The sequence below is a fragment of the Schistocerca americana genome, chromosome 4 (genome assembly GCF_021461395.2).
Source record: "Schistocerca americana isolate TAMUIC-IGC-003095 chromosome 4, iqSchAmer2.1, whole genome shotgun sequence".
In the NCBI taxonomy this organism is placed as follows: domain Eukaryota; kingdom Metazoa; phylum Arthropoda; class Insecta; order Orthoptera; family Acrididae; genus Schistocerca; species Schistocerca americana.
Window position 1 is genome coordinate 434,293,797 of NC_060122.1, and position 17,131 is coordinate 434,310,927.

Genomic DNA, 17,131 nt, shown 5'->3' on the forward strand with positions numbered 1-17,131 from the left:
TCACAGCGGGACCCACCTCCTCTTCCTCAAAATCACCCACTCCTAACCTTCCAGGAATTTCTGACTTCCAGCCTTGCCTCTCAATCCTTTTTAAAAAACCTTAATCCTACTCCCAACATCACCACTGCTGAAGCCCAGGCTATCCGTGATCTGAAGGCTGACCGATCCATCGTCATTCTTCCGGCGGACAAGGGTTCCACAACTGTGGTACTTGATCGTCGGGAGTATGTGGCTGAGGGACTGCGTCAGCTTTCAGACAACACTACTTACAAAGTTTGCCAAGGCAATCCCATTCCTGATGTCCAGGCGGAGCTTCAAGGAATCCTCAGAACCTTAGGCCCCCTACAAAACCTTTCACCCGACTCCATCAACCTCCTGACCCCACCAACACCCCGCACCCCTACCTTCTACCTTCTTCCCAAAATTCACAAACCCAATCATCCCGGCCGTCCCATTGTAGCTGGTTACCAAGCCCCCACCGAACGCATCTCTGCCTACGTAGATCAACACCTTCAACCCATTACATGCAGTCTCCCATCCTTCATCAAAGACACCAACCACTTTCTCAAACGCCTGGAATCCCTACCCAGTCTGTTACCCCCGGAAACCATCCTTGTAACCATTGATGCCACTTCCTTATACACAAATATTCCGCATGTCCAGGGCCTCGCTGCGATGGAGCACTTCCTTTCACGCCGATCACCTGCCGCCCTACCTAAAACCTCTTTCCTCATTACCTTAGCCAGCTTCATCCTGACCCACAACTTCTTCACTTTTGAAGGCCAGACATACCAACAATTAAAGGGAACAGCCATGGGTACCAGGATGGCCCCCTCGTATGCCAACCTATTCATGGGTCGCTTAGAGGAAGCCTTCCTGGTTACCCAGGCCTGCCAACCCGAAGTTTGGTACAGATTTATTGATGACATTTTCGTGATCTGGACTCACAGTGAAGAAGAACTCCAGAATTTCCTCTCCAACCTCAACTCCTTTGGTTCCATCAGATTCACCTGGTCCTACTCCAAATCCCATGCCACTTTCCTTGACGTTGACCTCCACCTGTCCAATGGCCAGCTTCACACGTCCGTCCACATTAAACCCACCAACAAGCAACAGTACCTCCATTATGACAGCTGCCACCCATTCCACATCAAACGGTCCCTTCCCTACAGCCTAGGTCTTCGTGGCAAACGAATCTGCTCCAGTCCGGAATCCTTGAACCATTACACCAACAACCTGAAAACAGCTTTTGCATCCCGTAACTACCCTCCCGACCTGGTACAGAAGCAAATAACCAGAGCCACATCCTCCTCTCCTCAAACCCGGAACCTTCCACAGAAGAACCCCAAAAGTGCCCCACTTGTGACAGGATACTTTCCGGGACTGGATCAGATTCTGAATGTGGCTCTCCAGCAGGGATACGACTTCCTCAAATCCTGCCCTGAAATGAGATCCATCCTTCATGAAATCCTCCCCACTCCACCAAGAGTGTCTTTCCGCCGTCCACCTAACCTTCGCAACCTCTTAGTTCATCCCTATGAAATCCCCAAACCCTCTGGCTCCTACCCCTGTAACCGCCCCCGGTGTAAAACCTGTCCCATGCACCCTCCCACCACCACCTATTCCAGTCCTGTAACCCGGAAGGTGTACACGATCAAAGGCAGAGCCACGTGTGAAAGCACCCACGTGATTTACCAACTGACCTGCCTACACTGTGAAGCATTCTATGTGGGAATGACCAGCAACAAACTGTCCATTCGCATGAATGGACACAGGCAGACAGTGTTTGTTGGTAATGAGGATCACCCTGTGGCTAAACATGCCTTGGTGCACGGCCAGCACATCTTGGCACAGTGTTACACCGTCCGGGTTATCTGGATACTTCCCACTAACACCAACCTGTCAGAACTCCGGAGATGGGAACTTGCCCTTCAGCATATCCTTTCTTCTCGCTATCCGCCAGGCCTCAATCTCCGCTAATTTCTAATTTCAATTTGCCGCCGCTCATACCTCACCTGTCTTTCAACTTCATCTTTGCCTCTGTACATCCGCCCCGACTGACATCTCTGCCCAAAAAATGCCCAAACTCTTTGCCTTTACAAATGTCTGCTTGTGTCTGTGTATGTGTGGATGGATATGTGTGTGTGTGCGAGTGTATACCTGTCCTTTTTTCCCCCTAAGGTAAGTCTTTCCGCTCCCGGGATTGGAATGACTCCTTACCCTCTCCCTTAAAACCCATATCCTTTTGTCTTTCCTTCTCCTTCCCTCTTTCCTGACGAGGCAACCATTGGTTGCGAAAGCTAGAATTTTGTGTGTATGTTTGTGTTTGTTTGTGTGTCTATCGACCTGCCAGCGCTTTTGTTTGGTAAGTTTCATCATCTTTCTTTTAGATATATTTTTCCCACGTGGAATGTTTCCCTCTGTTATATATATATATATATATATATATATATATATATATATATATATATATATATATATATATAAAAAAAATCAGTGAAACATGGAACTTGATCCGCTCAGCAAAAAGTGTGTTTGGAAATTCAAATACTGCCATTATTGCAATTTTATACAGAAGGTCAGTAAGTGATACATACATAAACAAGATAAACAGTGGAATCAGGGAAGAGCGTGACAAGCTGGGTGCAATTTTTGTACACTCAAATAAATTTGTATATATATATATATATCACAGTGGTCTAAAGGCCAGGTTGTAACACTTATCACAAAACAACTCAAAATTAAGATTCAGATTTTAGTTTCTCTTTTTTGGGGAGCTCTATAAACAAGGCTGAGTGATCAGATGTCCCTAGATCTAGGCAAAACTTCCTTGTATCATCAAACTAATAATTTGTAATAATATTATCTATGCAGGGTGCTGAGTGGAAGTTTTTTCTAGTGCACATAGTAAAGTTTAACTTGAAACTAGATTTTTGGATTAAATCGCAAAATTTATCAATCTCACTGCTTTCAATTAATGTATTTAAGTTGATGTTTCCTACAATCACAATCTTTTTCTTGCTTTCTTTTTTAAGTTTATCTAAGAAATATTGAAATGTTTCTAAGAGCAGTTTAGTAGCAGAACTCCCAGGAATTCTACGAATTGGTATTATCGCAGTATTTAAATCACACAACTATACACAACAGCTTTCAAAAATACATTCTTCATTTAGATAACTAAAATCTTCTTTCACTTTAAAGTTTAAGGAGGCATGCAGTAAGATACAGGAGCCCCCACGAGATTTGTTTTTTCTGCAAAAGCTGCTGGCAAGTTTGAAATAACTAATTTTATTCAGAACGTCTATGCATTCTTTTGTGAGCTAGTGTTTATTTAAGCAGACTATCTTCATGTTTGCCAGTTCAGAAAGTATAACTTGTAGTTCATCAATTTTAGAGTAACCTGGATTTGGATGTTTTTCTGCTAAACTGTTTCTATTTAGATGCATCATGATAGAATTTTTGAGGTTGTTTATACTTTGAAGAGCCCCACATGTGCCATTATATTTACAGTTTGCAGTTTGGATCACCACTTCTGTTTTCTCACCCCTTCGAAAGTTTTCAGTTTCTGTTGCTTTTAATGATTCTACAATAATTTTGCTCAAAGTCATTGAACATAACCTATTCAAGTGTAGTCCATCATTTCCCACACACTTACTACTTACAAATTTATTTGAGTGTACAAAAATTGCACCCAGCTTGTCACGCTCTTCCCTGATTCCACTGTTTATCTTGTTTATGTATGTATCACTTACTGACCTTCTGTATAAAATTGCACTAATGGCAGTATTTGAATTTCCAAACACACTTTTTGCTGAGCGGATCAAGTTCCATGTTTCACTGATTATTTCTTCCTTACTGCTGTTCTGGATGGAATTTGTTCCAGCATGAATGAAAACACTTTCGTATTTGTCCTTTTTTTCATTTTAACTTTCAGTTTATCTTTATTTCTAATTTAGAATATTTTGAAAGTGTCTGCTGATCTGATGTGATCAGATTCTAAGGATGAACATCGATTTCACAGCCTGGAGCTGTAACATTTTTCAGTATGGAGTCGCCAACAACCAGAAAGTCCCTTTTTTCAATCGGTTTTGCTGCGGCACTTCCACGTTTGCCTTTTTGTAGGTCACTGTTTCCCATTTATATTTGTTTACAGATAGTCCAGTGGGTGGATTTTTGATCACATTTCGCACACCATATGTATTTTGAAGGTTTTGTTTCATACTTGATTGGTGCTTTTCAGAAACCCTGGATTCTGTTTCACTTATTTCCGTTTCATGGATATCACACACACACACACACACACACACACACACACACACAAATGTTTTTCTTGAGTTAATCCATCATTTTCTTTCTTTTTAGTCAGTAATTCAGTTTTCAGTGTCCTTGTGTAGCTGCTTTATAATTTAGTTTTTTTGTATCTTCTTTTATTTTCATTTCACACGCACATGCCTGTTTTTCCTATATTAATCACTCCATTTCTTTTTTTATAGTCACTATTTCGATATTTAATGCCTCAATGTCCTTTTGTAGCAACATTGTAATAACTGTACTTACAAGATCGGCTGTTTCAACTCATAAACAAACGTAGCATATCCATGGAATATCATCAATGATGAATTTTAGGTTCATTTTTGTGCACTTTTCGTGCAACCAGTAATTGCACTTGACACACAAAATACCCTTCATCACTCACTTTCACATTCTCTACATGAAAAACTGTTTATTTTTTGCTTTTTTTTGACAAGAGTGAAACTTTACGTATGAACTAAGATTTTGTGTTCATTGTACAGTAGCAAACTTTTCTAAGCTTCTGATCTTTATGCACCAGTGTTGGTGTGACAGATTAATTCTGTATAACAGGTACTATACGGTGTGTCTTAAAATATGAGTATTTGTTTCATGGAATGACCAACAAGGATCATAATTTGTAGTAAACAGTATGTTGAATTTGATCCATTGGAACGATTGTAAGCAGCAGTATTATTGGGTAAGAAAGATATGTAGGAAGACAAAGTTTACAGGAAGATTAGAATTTAATGTCTCTTCGACTCTGACATCAGTAGATGGACAAAATTCAGATTGGGCAAGAATAGATGTGGAAACCAGTCATATCCTTGTTGACTGAACCATTCAAGCATACATGAGAAGTGTTTTAATGGAGTCATGGAAAACCCAGATCAGAATGACTGCAAGAAGTGGTTTCCACTCTTCACAGATAAAAGCCTTTTCTCATAAGCATTGCTCCACTTTACACATTAAGAAATGATATTTTCCCTGGAAAGGGTGAGAGGTGAATTGAGGAAGTTTCAAAAGGCAAGGCAGGTCACTCAGAGCCCAGTATAATAGGAACTCATCTGCAGTGAGGACATGGGTAGACAAAGATGAAGGGCGAGTGCCAGAGAGAATAGGACAGACTTTGACACCTTTCCCTTAACCTTTCTCTACCCATGTTCTCACTACAGATGAGGCCCTCTTATAAAGGGCTCTCAGTGACCTGCCTTGCCTTTTCAACATTCCTCAACTTATGTCTCTCTCCTCCCAAGGAAAGCACCAAGAGCTCTGAAAGCTAGGATAGTGTCTTCATATTTACTTTTATACATATCTGTCAGCAGTACTAAACATATTGTCTCCTGAAAGTAAGTACTGTCCAAAACTTCTATTTCATGTTTATTAGTTTCCTCAATTGAATTTTTCTGTTATACAAAAAAGGATGAAAAGATATTTCTTTTGAATCCAGGTAAGCAGGCACATGAGATGTGGGTAAAGGCAGTTGAGTCTCCAGAGGCAGCTTTTTTATTCTGCTCGGATGAGTCTTTGTGTAAAATTTTGCCACTGAGCAATCGGTGATCAAGAAAAAGAAAAGAAAACATGTTTACGTATTCGACGGGAGGCCCTAGCCACACGACATTTCCATATTTTATCTGACAATATGTACCCTATACTAATTAAGGAGGGAATGGCAGATAGCAATACAGCAAGAACAAAAATAGAACAAAGATATTTTGTACATTATTGAGTGTCTCTCAGTCCAAAGCTATGTTTGTGGTTATGTTAATTACTGTCATTGTTGTGGCTCATAGTGATAACTTTGTTACAAGTAAGTGAATGAACATATTCATCGGGGTTAAATGCGTGTTGTTGGTACTCAATGTTAAATTTATGGAATGGTCTAAATTAACAATTCGTATCTTAATTTTTTCTTTGAACTGCTGTAACGATCTTCAGATGTGTATGTGGTTTTTCTTCAGGTTTGACCCATGGTCTTTACTAATGGCATTCAAGAAAAAAGCAATTTCAGCAGGGGCAGAATATGTAACAGCAGAGGCTATTGGATTTGAATTTAGAAAAATGCCAGACATGTTGATAGAAGGTGTTGAGCCTGGAACCTATGAAACAATAGACAGAGTTTTGGTATGTAAGAAGTTTTTTATTGCTCAAATGTCTTTTTATGTGTTCTTACTACATTATTGTTTCTATTTTCAGGTAAAAACTGAAAATGGTGAAGTTAGACCCATTAAGTTTGGGATTGCAGTGATAGCTGCTGGTGCAAATTCAAAAAAAGTTGCAGAAATGGCGAGAATAGGTAAAGGTTCTGGGTACCTTAGAGTTCCTTTGCCTATTGAACCACGGTATGTTGTTTACTATGAACCCACTTGTTAACAAACTGAAGAGCCAAAGAAACTGGTACACATGCCTAATATCGTGAAGGGCCCACACAAGCACGCAGAAGTGCCACAACATGACATGGCATGGGTTTGACTAATGTCTGAAGTAGTGTCCAGAAGATTTCGAGAGGATGGAGATTTCTTCTGAACAGCATGTTGCAAGGCATCCCAGATACGTCCAATAATGTTCACGTCTGGGGAGTTTGGTGGCCTGCGGAAGTGTTTAAACTCAGAAAAGCAATCCTGGAGCCACTCTGTAGCAATTCTGGATGTGTGAAGTGTTGCATTGTCCTGCTGGAATTGCCCAAGTCCATTGGAATGCACAATGGACATGAATGGATGCAGATGGTCAGACAGGATGCTTACGTATGTGTCACCTGTCAGAGTCGTATCTAGACGTGTCAGAGGTCCCATATGACTCCAACTGCACATGCCCCATACCCTTACAGAGCCTCCTCCAGCTTGAATAGTCCACTGCTGACATGCAGGATCCACAGATTCATGCAGCGATGTTAGAGATTTGATGTTTTACCGGATTCTTGATGTTCACGGTACAGTGAAATGGTTGTATTGGAAAATCCCCACTTTATTGCTACCCTGGAGATACTGCGACCCATCATTCGTGCGCCGACTATAACACCACATTCAAACTCACTAAAATCTTGATAACCTGCCATTGTAGCAGCAGTTACAGATTTAACAACTGTGCCAGACACTTGTAGTATTATGTAGGCGTTGCCAACCACAGTGCCATTTTCTGCCTGTTTACATATCTCTGTATATGAATATGCAAGCCTATACCAGTTTCTTTGGCGCTTCAGTGTAGCATACCACATCTTTATGGATGTATAAGAAAGACCATATGAATATTTATGAATGTATAAGAAAGACAATATGGATGTACTGCCTTCATTTATGCAGTCATCTGTTGCCTTCCCTATGCGCTGTCCTCCTTAGGAAAAGAATAGTTCTACTTTTGGACCTTTATTTTTTCTGCTATGTAATTATTTCTGTCTTTTGAAGGAAATTGGTAGAATATTGTGTCTTACAGCTCACTGCATTGATAGCAGTGGTCATCACTTTGAACACCTTCTGTAAATGGACATTCATGCCACCTTCTTGACCTTCGTTGACCTTCAAAGACCATACTGTTAAACATCATTGGATTTGTATTGATAGCCGCTATCAGAAAATAAATACCAAACTATAGCATCCCATTTTTAAAAAATTAAAGTTGACCTCCATATCTCTGGATGTGACCCCATCTACCAACAAAAAACCAATGTCATATTATGGCCCCCATTGTCCCATGCAACAATTGACCCACAAACTTTTCAGCTACTATCACACTTTTGGAGTTGTTCTAGGTGGCAATAGTTAGTGATTGTATATTTCCTTGACGGTCTTCATCCTGTTACTAAGAGGTCCCCCTTATGGCATCCACGCAAGTTTGGAAGCTCTGAGCCATGCTTGTTGTGACATTACAGGTGCTTGGTGACTAACTTCAAATGCTGCACACCACACAAGGAGCATCTTAAATAAATAATAATACAGTACAAATTATGCACTAATACAGGGCTTCACAACATACGTGCTCGCGGAGCAAGCTGTGAGCAGCAAGGCGCGAGCACGGAGCAGTGCGAGCATGCTATCCCCACTACCGGGCCAGAGCAGAGAGTGGGGAGAGTCACATGAGGCACACAACAGCTGCCGCCAATCAATGTAAATCTGCGGCCACCTGCAGGGATATCACTCGCGAATTATTACTGCGACAAATGAAACAAATAAAGGAGAATGTACACGTGCCACATAATTTTATTAGCTTAGTGTTGTATGCCTCTACATTCGTATTAATTTGTGAACTGTTATACAATAAAGGTGTCACTGAAGTGTGGGATTCTCGGTTATCTTGTACTTTTTGCCCTTTACAATTGCGTCTATGTTCGGAGTAATTGTTCTTGTGCATTGTAAGCGCAGCGTGCAGTTTAAATTTCGATCAGACAATGTGTTTCTCAGGCGCATCTTGTTACATTTCATTGCAGAGAACAGTTGTTTACAAACATACGTGGAACCAAACTTTGATATTATTGTAGCCGCCAGTTTGTGCAAGCGAGGAAATCTATCCTGAGGGAAGTGTCTGTAGAATTCGAAAATTTTTTCTTGTTCTGAAAGTTGTCTCTGTATTCTCTGTCACACTGTAGGTCAATAATTTCTAGTTGCGGCTCAGGATGAATCTCTTCAATATTCGCTGAATATGGAGAGGAGAACAGATAAAAATGACTCTTTAGTGCTGTCAGATCTTGAAAGTGTTGATAAAACTCTTCCTCAAGGGCAACTAAACTATGTGAATAACATTCACAGTCTTTGTGAATATCTTGCTTGGATGATAATTTAGGAAAATGAGCTAGATTTCCTGTTTCCAGCTGACTCACCCAAAGTGTCAATTTCATTTTAAAAGCTTGTATTCGATCTATGAAATGCGTAATTAGCAGATATTTACCTTGTAGTGAAATGTTCAAAGCATTCAGACGGCTAGTTAAATCTGCTAAGAACGCGAGATCACATTTCCACAAAGGCTCTTTCAATTCAGGAACACACATGTTATTTATTTCCATGAGCATCTTTATCTCATCTAATAGGCAAAAAAAATCGATTTAATAATTCGCCACGACTAAGCCAGCGGACCTCGCTGTAATAAGGCAGGCTACCATACTGGCTTTCTACATCCTCAAGAAAGCTTTTAAATTGCCTGTGTTGTAGCCCATGCTTCCTTATATAATTGGTTGTACGAACAACAACACTCATCACATTTTTTAGAGTGATACTCTTTGCACATAAGTTTTCCTGGTGGATAACACAGTGAACGCCCCTTATTTCATTCGGCACAGTCAGTTTTTGCATTTCCTCCTTCAACAGCGCAACGAAATCTGTTTTTTCCCTGTCATCGCTGGTGCACTGTCTGTAGACACTGAAACTAAAGAATTCCACGACAATCCTATATTTTCAACACTACTTAAAATATCACCTCCGGTTGTAGTGTTCTTCATGGCTACTACATCAAGGAGCTCCTCCCTCACCTGAAGATCTCAATAATAAATATGGCAAGCTGTGCTGTTCCAGTGATATCAAAACTTTCGTTCAGAGCTAGGGAATATGCCATAAAATCTTTACAGATATTTGCAAGCTGGCTCTGGACGTCATCTGCCATGTCCTGTATGTGACGCATAATGGTCATGTTAGATAATGGCACAATCCGAAACTGTTCAACTTGAGATGGACACAGATGTTCCGCTGCAACTACCATTCATTCTTTTATTAAATCACCATCAGTGAAGGCGCGCAGGGTTTTTGCCAAAAGCAAAGCAATTTTGTAACTCACTCTGCCTCAGTTGATTTTTCTTCGTCGTCCAGATCTTCGGATAGCCTCCTTTTAAGTTTAATAACTTCCTGTGCACGATCTGGTCCATCACATTTTCCACTTCCGTAGTCTTTCGCATGGTACGACATATAATGTCGCTGCAAATTAAATTTCCTAAAAGAATTCAGCGTTCTGTGACATACTAAACATTTTGCAACACCCTCTTTTTCTGTAAACAGATACAATTCCTCGCAATGGGGGTTAACTGCGAAAGCATGGTTGGGGTTGTACAACGGCGACTTGGCATGATTCTTAACCAGCGAAGCGACTGTTAGAGTTGATCGTAGTACTTTAAACGTTACACAGTCGGCGCGAATTCAATAGGCACGCTGCGGCCCTATTCAAACGTGCACACGCATTTCCCCTCCCTCCCACCACCCCTCCGTCCCTACTCAGCGACCTTGCACCTGCTTGCGAGCACGTGCCTGAGCAGACGCGAGTGCTCGCGCTCAAAACTGGCCAGTTGTTAAGCCCTGCACTAATACATAACACTGTTTGCAAAACATGGACGTCAGCCCAGATACGTTTATCAGTAAAATGCATGATTACTCATGTCTGTAAGATGATGAGAGTATAGAAAACTTCGGGCTTTGACCTAAAAGGGAAAATTTCTGAATTTAATTATGATAAATTTTGTATTCTCACACCCCATACTTCATGCCCCATATAAATAAGTAAGGCTGTTACTATCTGTTAAATAATTCTAATTCAATGTTTAAATATGATGAATCTTAAACTGTCTTCCTTAAATGTCCTTTTACTTAATCCTTCTTGTTGATTATATTTGCTTTTTAAAAGCTACAAATTTCGATTACACAGGGTAAGTACACTCCTGGAAATTGAAATAAGAACACCATGAATTCATTGTCCCAGGAAGGGGAAACTTTATTGACACATTCCTGGGGTCAGATACATCACATGATCACACTGACAGAACCACAGGCACATAGACACAGGCAACAAAGCATGCACAATGTTGGCACTAGTACAGTGTATATCCACCTTTTGCAGCAATGCAGGCTGCTATTCTCCCATGGAGACGATCGTAGAGATGCTGGATGTAGTCCTGTGGAACGGCTTGCCATGCCATTTCCACCTGACGCCTCAGTTGGACCAGCGTTCGTGCTGGACGTGCAGACCGCTTGAGATGACGCTTCATCCAGTCCCAAACATGCTCAATGGGGGACAGATCCGGAGATCTTGCTGGCCAGGGTAGTTGACTTATACACCTTCTAGAGCACGTTGGGTGGCACGGGATACATGCGGACGTGCATTGTCCTGTTGGAACAGCAAGTTCCCTTGCCGGTCTAGGAATGGTAGAATGATGGGTCCGATGACGGTTTGGATGTACCGTGCACTATTCAGTGTACCCTCGACGAGCACCAGAGGTGTACGGCCAGTGTAGGAGATCGCTCCCCACACCATGATGCCGGGTGTTGGCCCTGTGTGCCTCGGTCGTATGCAGTCCTGATTGTGGCGCTCACCTGCACGGTGCCAAACACGCATACGACCATCATTGGCACCAAGGCAGAAGCGACTCTCATCGCTGAAGACGACTTGTCTCCATTCGTCCCTCCATTCACGGCTGTCGCGACACCACTGGAGGCGGGCTGCACGATGTTGGGGCGTGAGCAGAAGACGGCCTAACGGTGTGCTGGACCGTAGCGCAGCTTCATGGAGACGGTTGCGAATGGTCCTCGCCGATACTCCAGGAGCAACAGTGTCCCTAATTTGCTGGGAAGTGTTGGTGCGGTCCCCTACGGCACTGCGTAGGATCCTACGGTCTTGGCGTGCATCCGTGCGTCGCTGCGGTCCGGTCCCAGGTCGACGGGCACGTGCACCTTCCGCCGACCACTGGCGACAACATCGATGTACTGTGGAGACCTCACGCCCCACGTGTTGAGCAATTCGGCGGTACGTCCACCCGGCCTCCCGCATGCCCACTATACGCCCTCGCTCAAAGTCCGTCAACTGCACATACGGTTCATGTCCACACTGTCGCGGCATGCTACCAGTGTTAAAGACTGCGATGGAGCTCCGTATGCCACGGAAAACTGGCTGACACTGACGGCGGCGGTGCACAAATGCTGCGCAGCTAGCGCCATTCGACGGCCAACACCGCGGTTCCTGGTGTGTCCGCTGTGCCGTGCGTGTGATCATTGCTTGTACAGCCCTCTCGCAGTGTCCGGAGCAAGTATGGTGGGTCTGACACACCGGTGTCAATGTGTTCCTTTTTCCATTTCCAGGAGTGTATATACATTTTTATATCATCATTTCTTCGCTCATAATGTTTCTTTTATTTAATTTTTCCCCAAAAACCACATAACCATATAGGTTTCAATAAAAAAGTTCTGTTCATTGAAGTAGTCTGGTTAATGTAAAAATATTTCTATACTTTGAAATCATTTGTTGTAGTACAATACATATATATTCATCCAACTGTGCCATTAGATGTCCTTTTATATATTATTATTATTATTATTATTATAACGATTGTTCCCCTTTAGGAGAGCGATTGAACTTGAATTCATAATTTCATCTTCGGATGTTTTTCTTCTTTGCTTCCCAAAACCTCCTCATCCTCTCAGAATGCTCCTTCTTCCGTTCTTCTGTCCATTTCTTACCAGGCTGGCGCGATGTTCTTTCCCCAAACTTCACAATTGTGATTTTATGCCGGCACTCGGTGCGATCTTTTGAGATTTTTTATGTTGATCTGCTGTAGATCCCTCTGGACTTCTTTCGGCCATTCTGTGCCACATTTACTCCTTGTTATAATATTGAATAATTTCTTTGCTGTTCTGGAGTCTTCCATCCTGTAGATGTGTGTATAAAATTTGGCTCGGCACTTTCTGATTTCATCTGTTACTATGTGTATCTTTCTATAGAGTTCGTTTTGTGGTCTCTTCATCCAAATGCCATTTTTGTTGATTGGACCATAAATCTTCCTGAGAATTTTTCTTTCCTGCATTTCTATTTCCTTAATTTTTGAATGACCATCAATCACCATTGTTTCAGCTGCATAGATTGCTTCTGGAAGAATCACTGTTGTATAGTGCCTTAATTTTGCGTCTGTCGAAATGCACTTCTTGTATAGTGCCTTAATTTTGCGTCTGTCGAAATGCACTTCTTGTTGTAATGCGTCCATATTAGCTTGTAGGCCTTCTGGAGCTTGGTGATTCTTTGTTCATTGGCAATTCAGTTTAATCCTGAGGACTGTATAGTTTCACCGAGGTATTTAAAATGGCAGACTTGTGCAATTTTACCATATTTTGTTATTAAAGGGGATTTATTTTCTGGCTGCCTTTCCATATATTGGGTTTTTTCATAAGATATCTGTAGTCCGGTTTTTTTGTGAAATTTCATGTAGTTTTTCCACTGCGTGAATCGCTTCTGTTCTGTTATTGGTGATAATTGCAATATCGTCAGCGAAAGCAAGGCACTTGACTTTAAATCGGTTCTCTTTCTTGATACCAATTTGGATACCCTTTACGTGAGGTTCCCATTCCCTGATTATCTTTTCTGGAACAATATTGAAAAGGATTGGGGATAGATCGTTCCCCTGTCGGACTCCAGATTTGATTTCGAAGGGTTCTGATACTTCGCCCATGAATTTCACTTGGGCCGTTGTTCCTGTAAGTGTCTGTTCTGTGATTTTTCGTGTCTTTCGGTCGATCCCAAATTCTTCCATGATTTTAAACAGGGTTCTACGGTCCACTGAATCATATGCTTTCCTGAAGTCGATGAATGTAACTACTGTGTTTCTGAATTTCCTCATTTGTAATATTGTCTTTAAGCATCAGATCTGTTCCGCACATGAGCGTCCTTTTCTGAACCCGGCCTGGTATTCACCAATTAGTGTATCTGCTTGGGATTCTATCCTGTTTAAAAGCACTTTGGAAAGGATTTTGTAAGCAGCTGGGAGCCGGGAAATTCCTCTGTAATTGTTCATGTCTGTCTTGTCGCCCTTTTTGTGTAGCGGGTGAATTAGAGCACATTCCAGTCCTCTGGTATCTGCTCCGTTATCCATATGTCTGACATTATATGGTGTAATTTCTGCATAAGTATAGGATCATTTAGTTTCCAGAACTCAGCAATGATCCCATCTTCTCCTGGTGCTTTGTTATTTTTCAACTGCTTGACTATCTCCATAATTTCTTCAAGATCCAGGGCATGTGAGTCTGGGTGTGTGAATACTGGAGAAGAGAAGACAAGTTTTTCTTGGGGTGGTTCGCAGTTGAGGAGGGAACTGAAATATTGGGCTAAGATTTTGCAGTTATTTTTCGAGTTGGTTTCCAAAGAGCCATTGGGTTTCTTGAAGCACAAGCTAGGTGCTTGGTATCCCTGTAAGTTTTCTCTGAAAGTCTTATAAAAATTTCTTGTATTATTTTTGATGAAGTCCTGCTGGATTTCAGAGAGTCTGTTGTTGTCATGTCCCGGTTTTTCTTTTCTAATTATTTTTGAGGTCTGTTTTTGAGTTTTAAGAAAGTTCTCCCAGTTTTCTTCAGTTTTGTGACTGCTAAATTTTTTCCATGCAGTTATTCGGTTGTCGACTGCCTCATCACAGGTTGAATTCCACCGGCGATGTTTCCTGTTGCGAGGGGGTTGTCCTAATTTGAGGGCTTCTTGAATTTTCTCTGTTAGTTTCTTCCAGTCTGTTGATTTTTCCTGATTAATTTGCATGATGATTTTTTCTTTGTTGAGTTGCAGATATTCCGGATCTGGTTTGGTACTTTTGGGTGGCCTTTTTAGCATTCTGTTGGGTTGGAATTTTGTTTTTGTTTGGAGAAGATGATGATCTGATTCAAAGACACCTTTGCAGGTTCTGATGTTTTGAATTTCTTTTATGTTTTCTTTGGAAATTGCGACATGGTCTATTTGGTATTCACCATGTCTAAGACTGGGTGATCTCCATGTGGTTAATTTATGTGCGGGTTTTTGAAACTGGGTACTCATTATTTTAAGTCCAAAGTTTCTGCAGAAGTCGATTAGTTTTTCACCATTCTTGTTGGTACGTTTGTGTTTGGTGTGGGGTCCAGTGGTATATCTGAATTTTTTTTCCTTCCCTAATTGTGTGTTAAAATCGCCTACTAAGATTTTCACATGGTGCCTAGGTACTTTATTTGTTGTTTCCTCTAGTGTTTCCCAGAAATTGTCCACTGTTTCAGGGTAGATTTTATTGTGGTGATTTGTGGGGGTGTGCACATTGATCAGAGTGTATGCTTTATTAGCTGATTTTAGTGATAACAGGGAGACTCTTTCATTGGGAGACGTGAAGTCAATAACTGAGTCGAGTATGCAAGTGTGTATGGCGAATCCTGTTCCGAAAAGTGGTAGTTTGTCTCTTACTTTTATGGCAGGTTTGCCCTTGTGGATCCTGTAATTCTCTGTGTTAAAGTGTCCTTCATCTGTGAATCTTGTCTCTTGCAGTGCAGTGATTTTCAGGTTAAATTATATATATATATAAACAAAGATGATGTGACTTACCAAATGAAAGTGCTGGCAGGTCGACAGACACACAAACATACACACAAAATTCAAGCTTTCGCAACAAACTGTTGCCTCATCTTTCCTGATGAGTCAACAGTTGGTTGCGAAAGCTTGAATTTTGTGTGTATGTTTGTGTTTGTTTGTGTATATATATATATATCTGCTTGTGTCTGTATATGTGTGGATGGATATGTGTGTGTGTGCGAGTGTCCTTTTTTCCCCCTAAGGTAAGTCTTTCCGCTCCCGGGATTGGAATGACTCCTTACCCTCTCCCTTAAAACCCACATCCTTTCGTCTTTCCCTCTCCTTCCTTCTTTCCTGATGAGGCAACAGTTTGTTGCGAAAGCTTGAATTTTGTGTGTATGTTTGTGTTTGTTAGTGTGTCTGTCGACCTGCCAGCACTTTCATTTGGTAAGTCACATCATCTTTGTTTTTTTTTTATAAAAACAAAGATGGTCTATGTTGTGTCTAGACAAGACAGCCTAGACACAATGAGAGGAAGCCGAAAGGCACGCACTTAAACTCACGCAGGCTGGCGTGAGGTCTGAAACAGGATACGTAATGAATGCTATAAAGAAAAGTACGTAGCTTCTGGAATACTTAACTTTAATCCACATTTGTAGAACATCGCTCTTGATGATACATTAATAGAATCTCACTATCAATGGAATACGGCGCCTTGCTAGGTCGTAGCAAATGTAGCTGAAGGCTATGCTAACTATCGTCTCGGCAAATGAGAGCATATTTGTCAGTGAACTGTTCCTTGCAAAGTCGACTGTACAACTGGCCAGTACGTCTCTCTAGACCTGCCGTGTGGTGGCGCTCGGTCTGCTATCACTGACAGTGGCGACACGCGGGTCCGACGTATACTAATGGACCGCGGCCGATTTAAAGGCTACCACCTAGCAAGTATGGTGTCTGGCAGTGACACCACAGTCTATGTATGTGCGGTTGGATATGGGTGTGTGTGCGAGTATATACCTGTCCTTTTTTCCCCCCCTAAGGTAAGTCTTTCCGCTCCCGGGATTGGAATGACTCGTTACCCTCTCCCTTAAAACCCACATCCTTTCGTCTTTCCTTCTCCTTCCCTCTTTCCTGATGAAGCAACCGTTGGTTGCGAAAGCTTGAATTTTGTGTGTATGTTTGTGTTTGTTTGTGTGTCTATCGACCTGCCAGCGCTTTCGTTTGGTAAGTCACATCATCTTTGTTTTTAGATATATTTTTCCCATGTGGAATGTTTCCCTCTATTATATCTGTGTAAAATCACACATAAAATTCTGAGGTCATGGTATTACTTAACATGAGTGATTATCTCATCTGAGGATGAAGTGTGACTCCTGAGATGATTGACAAAAGGAATAAGGTAAAAAATTACACAGAGCGTACCTAGGAAAGGGGTTCCCATAAAGAAATATTGATGTTGAGAGATGACTTTCTTGGTTAAGTGAATGAAAGAGCCAGTCTGCACGGATTAGAGCAGAGGTTGGCTCAGAGGGTGATGGCTTCAAAAATTGAGGGAAATAGAAAGAAGTAGAAGAAAAATAGAGATACAAGGGAC

General features: G+C 41.6%; 1 protein-coding gene across 1 annotated transcript in view; it reads left to right on the top strand.

The window, feature by feature from the left end:
- The window catches only part of LOC124612641 (FAD-dependent oxidoreductase domain-containing protein 1-like), a 105,299-nt gene that overhangs the window by 29,890 nt on the left and 58,278 nt on the right, over positions 1–17,131 (top strand). The window contains exons 4-5 of the mRNA XM_047140941.1: positions 6,252–6,414; positions 6,487–6,632. Coding sequence (XP_046996897.1) covers positions 6,252–6,414; positions 6,487–6,632 — 309 coding nt within the window. The remainder of the gene's footprint in view (positions 1–6,251; positions 6,415–6,486; positions 6,633–17,131) is intronic.